The 7850-nt window shown below is 31.4% G+C and overlaps 1 protein-coding gene across 1 annotated transcript; it reads right to left on the bottom strand.

Moving 5' to 3' along the window:
- Positions 1-5458: 5458 nt before the first annotated feature.
- Positions 5459-6223, bottom strand: LOC145950437 (uncharacterized). Its single transcript, XM_083061526.1, has one exon. The coding sequence runs from the start codon at positions 6221-6223 to the stop codon at positions 5459-5461; it is 765 nt and encodes a 254-aa protein (XP_082917652.1).
- Between the last annotated feature and the right edge of the window lie 1627 nt (positions 6224-7850).

The following is a 7850-nucleotide window of genomic DNA, read 5'->3' as shown; positions in this document are numbered from 1 at the left end:
ATTCAAATTGTCTTTTGAAGCTTGATTTTTCAGGTGATTGTGTGTCATTCTTCGTCTGCGTCTAGTAATTGACATTTAGTATAATACTTCGACCTTTGTCTGATCATCAGCATTTTGACTTTTCCTTTCGTCTTGGTCAACCTTGTATATGGTCAGACTTTTCATTTCTTCTGGAGTTTCTTCTTGGTCATTGACCATCCTCCATTTGAGTCTTTATGTGCTACCTTAGCTTGTGCTTGGCATGGTCTTATTCTTGATTTGGCTTGTTGAGTGCTTATGTTGGTCTTTCGTCTTGTATTGTCTGATGTTTATGCCTCTACGTCATTTTCTGTTCTTATGTCTTTCTGAAACACTAACTCACTTGTTAGAGATAACAACATATATTATATTTGTCTCACTCAAAACCTTTTTGGGAATTTCTTCGTCTAACTTAACACTAACCACTTAGACTACTCACCCAGTGATGTAGGAGATCTTCTAGTTGAAATGCGTGATGACGCATATGTGTTGATGTGTTGATACTGTGTTGATATGTGTTGTATTGTTGAGGTGTTGTTAAGATGTGTAATATATGTGTTGTTTGTTGCTTGTGTGGGATGTGAAAATGAATTTATAGTTAATGTGTTGCATACTTAATTATATGAGTTATTTATTTTACCTTAACTTACCCTTGCATGTTTTCATGTGGTTTAGATTGCGATGATCATACGTTGTATGGGAGTAGGGCAGGGATAGGCTGGCGAGTTGCTGTTAGAGGCCACCTAGTGGCGGAAGCTGGATAACTTTGTTTTGTTGACTCCATTTTTTGGTAGTGTTCTATAGATTTTTATGGTTGCTGGATAAGCAACATAGTTGTATATATTCATGAGATGTAGACGTACTTATATTATATTACTGTTTTAATATATAATATGAGTTGTTTTAGTTGTGTGTTGTGCAGTGTAACTAGGGATGAAAATGGGGCGGGTCGGGTACGAGTTTCATGATACTCATCCTCGTCCCCGCGACTCAAATCCATCCCCGTACCTGTACCCGTCGGGTATATAATTTTCATCCTCATCCCCATCCCCATCGGGTATCAAGTATATTCGTATAGGCATGGCAACGGGGCGAGGTGGGGGCAAGTTTTATGTTCCCCTCCCCCATTCCCGCAGGTTTAAACCGTTCTCGCCCCCACCCCCGATACCCGTTGGGGATAAAACTTGGTACCCATCCCTGCCGTTCATGTTTCCCCGCCCTGCCCCTGCTCTTGGAATATTTTTTTTTTCTTCTTTTAATAAATGTGAAAATATTTTTTTTTAAAAAGTAAAATAATACAAATTTTTAAATTCTTTTTGGTCAAAATATCTCTCAAATAGTTTAAATAATATGTAATACATTTTTCTATTATATCTAATTATATCAAACCATGACATCAAAATTATTGATAATTTGATATAAATGGCACAACATTTTTGCTAGTATTGTTATGCCATTTCGTACTGAGATGATGTTTATAAATTCTAATTATGACAAAATACCATATTTTCCAATTCAACAAAGTTTGTAGTAATATCATAAAGTTGTCCCAATCCAACAAATTACAAAATACCATTTTTTTCATAAAAAAAGACCAAGGTAATTAGACAAAAGATAGTGTTTAAACTTATTAAATACAAATAAAAAGTAGCAACAATTTCAATTCATCATTCCATCATACATCTTCCATTTATTGATCATCTTCCAAACGGAAAGTAATGTCACTATCCTCCATCATTTCATCTACATAAAACAAAAGAAATATTTAATATGCATTAAAAAATAAATATAAAATTGTTGAGTAACGTAAATAACTCATTAAAGTAAATAATATAAAACATTACCTTCATCATCTGATCCTATTTCATCAAGTAAAATAGGAAATTCATGGATTACTTTAGAATTCTCATGACCTATAAATATCAAATATAGTAAAAAAAAAGTTAATAAAATAAAAATATACAAACATTTAATAAATTTTTAAATGTATCATCTTAAACATTACCAAAAATTTCAACACTCCATAACCAACTTTTAGTACACATTAAGGCCTCCAAAGTGCTCCAATGCATTCGACTACGATGAGGACTTAAAATTTGACCGCTAGTGCTAAATGATAATTCTGAAGCTACAGTAGATATATGAATAACTAGAATGTCCCTAGCAATTACTTAGAGTGTTGGATACTTGATACCATTCAACTTCCACCACATCAAAATATCTAAATCAGCAGTTCTTGGTAAAACATCTTCCTCTAAATAATGGTCCAACTTTGTTTTAACAAAAGAACTTCTAGCTCTTTTTTTCCTCATAATGTATATATCATACTCAGATAGGGCATCATTACTAACATTACTACCATCAATAGTTGGAGAGCTACCACCTAAATCTTTACTCATTTTTAGTCGATAATCAGAAACCAAATCATAGCACAGTTGTTGAATCATCCTAACTTGTGAAAAAGATTCATGATCAAACAACTTTTCATAATAGTATTCAAGCAACTCCATTTTATATCTAGGATCCAAAACAGTTGCAACTCCCATTATGTCATGAATCACACCCCAATATTTTTCAAATTTACTCAACATCTTTTTTGCCATTTTTGAATCAAATCATTGGGAGAAATTATCCATTTACCTATTGCCAATTTAATCTCTCAAATATTTGGAAAATACATATTAGCAGTTGGATGCTTAGTAGCATAAAATAATTTAGTGATAGCATTAAACAATTTTAGTTTTCCACACACATCTTTTGCAAATTGCCACTGTAAAGTAGTAGGCAAACATGTATATTGAGCCTCTCGTTGCTTTAACCGACTAAACACATTCTCATATGATATGGCAATTTCAAGCATTTTGTAAGTTGAATTCCATCTAGTTGGACAGTCTAAAACCAAACTCCTATTGTGAGGGATTCTCAATTATTTTGTTGTTTCTTCAAATTTTTCTTTTCTCTTAGGAGTTGCTGTCCAATATGCTACACTATCCCGAATCTTTTCTACCCCATCTTTCACCACTTCCAACCCATCTTTTACTTTAAAATTCAAGATATGTGCACAACAATGCATATGAAACAAAGAACCATCCCTTAATAAAGTGCTTAAATGTAACTTATCCTTAATTTTTTCAATCATAGCATCATTTGTGCTACAATTATCTAGTGTGATAGTCTATGATGCACGAATACGATACGCGTATTGGATACGATACGTATCCGATACGGCGATGTCAAATTTTGAAAATATAGGATACAATACGTTTAGGATACGTATTAAAAAAATTAAATAATATATATAAAATAGTAATTGCAAATAAATATCATTCAAAAATTAAAATTAAGAATATATTTCTTGATTTTTAAATTTTAAATATTACTAAAAAAATTATAAATCATTTTTTATTGTCAAGAAATAGGAATAGTATCAATTTTATCCCCTCCTTGACCATCATTTGTAAATAAGACAACTTCTATTTCTGTTTCACCAAGAGATATTGACGCCACTTCAAGATTTTCAACACCATCAAAGCTACCCCATGCATCTTCACCAATGTCCCACATTCTAGTACTCCCTTGCATATATTATTCACTTTTCCTAGACAAGAGTCGCAAATTAGTATGTACATAAACCAAGTCTTCTGCTCTTTTAGGGTTTAACTTATTTCTTTTCAGGGAGTGAATGAAGGAATAAGTACTCCAATTCCTTTCGCAACAAGATGAAGAACTAGGTTGTACAAGAAGCTTTAAAGAAAGCTTTTGAAGGAGAGGGGCAGAAGAACCATGCATTACCCACCAGGATTTAGCATCTAATGTCCATCTATCTTCAATTGAGTCAAAAGAAGCAAAATTATGAGCTTTTGATGAAAAATCAGCATATTCAAGACAAACCTTTCTTCTTTCTTTAGTTGTTGTGAAAGGCTTTTTTAAACATTTATTTCTTTTCATAGAAATTTCTTCATCCTCATGTGGGGAAATTCTATTTGGAGTCTCTTGAAGCCATTCATCACTATAGTACCTGTGAATAAATAAAAAGTTAATAAATAAAAAAATTGAGTAACTATCAAATTATTTATAAATAAATAATGAAAACAAATAAATATTTAATAGGCTAATTTTACCTAGGATTCAAAGAGTGAGCCATGCAGTGGAGAGGGGTGCAACTCTTAGTCCACCTATCAATTAATATAGAATAAACAACTTTATAAAATGTTGATGTATCATTTAACTCTTTTCTTTCATATCTATATATAGATGTCTTTACTTTTTCTAGCATACTATCCCACATCTCATAGACCAAATGAAGTGTAGGACTATCTGTGTCACAAGCCCTAAGCATACTATAAAGAGGCTCGGTGAAATTAAGAATATATGTAATTTTGTCCCACCACACATCATTCAAAATAAATTCTTTTTGATGGAGTAGGTAAGTGAAGTGAAGAGTTGTGCTTCCTTTGCCTTCTCCAATGATCATGGATCTTTGCTCCTTGATGAATTCTGGAATGAGATTGATTTAGAAGATGAGGGAAAAGTGTTTCCTAGACTAGGATGGAAGCATCCAAGCAAGAGAAACAAATAAGAAAGCTCACGGCCAAGCTAGGAGAGTAGATTTTCCTAATGCTAAGGCTTAGAGTTTGGTGACTTTGGAAGAGAACTTTGGCTGAAGTAAATTCAGAAAATTCTCATATATCTTCAAAGTGAATACATAAGGGTGAAGGTGTCAATATATAGGCCAAATAAGCAAGCTAGTGGCGCCTAAATTCAAATGTCCATCTTTGGCGCCAATATTTGAATTTCAAATGGCATTTGAAATTCAAATTTTGGTGTACCATGTGCACATCTGAAATTTATGGCAACTAGCATCATCTAAGTTGCATTTGAGACTCATTTGATGTGTATTTAGGGTGCACATGTTCAGCTCATGCAAGCTTAAAACATGTGACCTAAATTCATGCCAAATGACATCTTAATGAAACTTAGATTTAGCCTAAATGACTTAATATTGAAAACCTTCTAAATTCCTAATCTAATGGCCTAAATACAATGGTCAATCAAATACAATAAAAGAAAAAATTACAAGGATTAAAATGAGCCCAATATTGGGTATCAAAAGCCCAAAGGCCCATAAAGCCCAAAACTAGACCCAATAAGCCTATGACCTAAAAATGCTACTCTATGTGGTCCAAAATACAAGACCAAAATATATGGAACCTATACTAACAAAACATAAGAACAAAATGGCTATAACAAGATAGGCCCATGTAAAGCTCAACTTGGGCCTTCCAAGCCCATCGGGCCCATTGGGCCTTGACTGGCCCAATCCTTCAGGTCTAGCCAACTCCTCTTGGCTCCTTCAATGTGTCACGCCTTGCCTTCCTAGGCATGATTCCATCACTTTTGCAGCTTGGGCCTTATCCACATCATCTTCTCTATAAGAGTTTCATTCTTCACTAATAACCATCGATTGCAAAGCACCTTTCAAAAGTTTAAATCTCTTTAACATCACTAGAATAGATGCAAAGCGTGTTTCAGCTATAGCAAGCAATTTTAGAGGTGAAAAGTGATTAAAAATTCCCAATCTCATTGAGTGATTCATGATAAAGTTCCTAACAAAAGAAACATCATCAACAACTTGAGTAATCCAATTACATTCAGCATAAGCTACCTTATTCCTTTCAGTATTTTTGGCAGCACATATATTCTTCAATGCAAGGTTCAATGTGTGAACAACACAAGGAGTCCAAAAAATTTTAGGAAAAGAAATTTCAACAATCATTCCGGCACCTTTGCATACAAGAGCATTATCTGTTATAATTTGAACAACATTTTGTTCTCCTACTTCTTTTATAACTTCTATCATCTTATCAGCCATATAATGTTTGTTTTTAATCTCATGAGAAGCATTAATAGCTTTTAAAAATATTGGACAACCTTCACTTGTAGCCATAAAATTAATTAAAGGTCTTCTTTGGACATCTGTCCATCCATCAGATACTATGCTAACACCTTTTGCATTCCAAGTCGATTTAATAGGTTTAAGTAACCTCTCAACTTGTGCCTTCTCTTGTTGTAAGAGAGTTGTCCTCAAGGCATTGTATCCAGGAGGGAGAAAACCATTAAGCATGTGATTTGCAACAAATGAATAAGAATTCACATAATAGGGATTTCTGGCAAGGTTGAAGGGCAATCCAGAAGAAAAAAACATTCTAGCAATGAGAGCTTTGAGATTATCTCTATTTTCTAAATTAAATGTTTTCTCCAAAGGACCAACCTATCTATTTTTCAATAAAGAATTCTGATGCATTTTCTCTATAGGTAATGGGACATGCTTAGGTTTCACATTATTTTCAACCAATTCAACAATTGATTTCAACTCAACCAAATATTGATCATTTACACTTGCACACATAGAAATTCCAGTTCCATAAATCCTCAAAAAATAAGCTTTAACTCGAATAAGAACTTTTATAAACCTTTCGACAAAATTACAAGACCAACTCTTATTTCCTTCCCCTTCTGAAATTTTATCTAATATGCTAACATAACACCAAAGAGGAGCATGATCATCTTGTACAACATCGACAGAAACGAACTTACTTAGAATTTTAGAATTGTTATTAGAATCAGAACCAGAAGTATTTGTTGTTGACATCATAAATAAATAATTTTTATGCTTCTGCAAAAAAAAAGTATATCTATGTTAAATTGTTAACTGTTAAATAAATTACACAACTTAAAAATTTTAATCACTCTAAAATATGAATCATAAAAATATAAATTATAAAATATTAAGTAATTTCACAAAAGACACTATAACTTGAAAATATTAAAATAATAAATTAAATATTATCAAAAAAAATTATTTATAATTTTATATTAATATAAAGAAATTATATAAATATTGAGAATTTAAGTATTTAACTTATTTTAATATTATAATTTCATCTAAATTAGTATATATTAAAAAAATTAAAATTAAGAAAGATAATTAAAATTTAAAAAAAAAACATGTATGTAAGATTGAAATTTTGTTAGTTTAAAAAGTTGAAATTAAAAATTTGTTACAATTTTTTATACATTTTAGAGATGCTAAAAAAGAATTAAAAAAATTCTAATTATTATTAATTTACAGTTTTACATAAAATTAAATTTTTTTAAAATAAATTATAAAATTAAATATAAAAAAATGGTGAGTAATTGTCCTAAACGTGTATAATTACTAAAATAATTATCTATTTTTTTAATATTCATAAAATTAATAATTTTATGCTAACACCTTTTATATTTTTAAATAAATTATAAAATTAAATAAAGGTACAAACAGCACAATGAAATATAAAAAAGAAAAAAAAAGTGAAATGACAATAGACTCAAAAGTATTTTGCTTACATTTTAATTTTTTTAATATTTTATGCACCTTTTAATTAGTATTTAAGTATTTAACTTATTTTAATATTATATTTTAATATTATAATTTTATCAAAAAGCATATGTCACTGACTGCACAACACACTTGTCATTCAAAACTCAAAAGTGAAATATATTTGCATGGCACGCAACATTAGAAAGCAATCAAAGCATAAAGTCAAAATAGGAGAAAACTAAAAAGGATAAAAGGAGAAAAGCGTAAAGCCAAAATAGTCTCTGGTTTCCCCCAAAAGTCGAGACCAGTGAGTCGGAGACTCGAGGGAGATATGGGTGCAAGGTGTCGCACTCACTGCGCATCCTCTTTAGGTTTCCATCTCACTATGCATCACCGGAAGAATAATGGAGAAAAGGAGATTATATGCTTTACCTGGGTCACTGAAGTGCGGTTGTTTTCTAAGTCTAAT

The sequence above is a fragment of the Cajanus cajan genome, chromosome 8 (assembly GCF_000230855.2).
Source record: "Cajanus cajan strain Asha chromosome 8, NIPB_CcT2T_4, whole genome shotgun sequence".
In the NCBI taxonomy this organism is placed as follows: domain Eukaryota; kingdom Viridiplantae; phylum Streptophyta; class Magnoliopsida; order Fabales; family Fabaceae; genus Cajanus; species Cajanus cajan.
The sequence above is the reverse complement of the archived record's forward strand: the minus strand, read 5'-3'. Positions and strand labels throughout refer to the sequence as shown.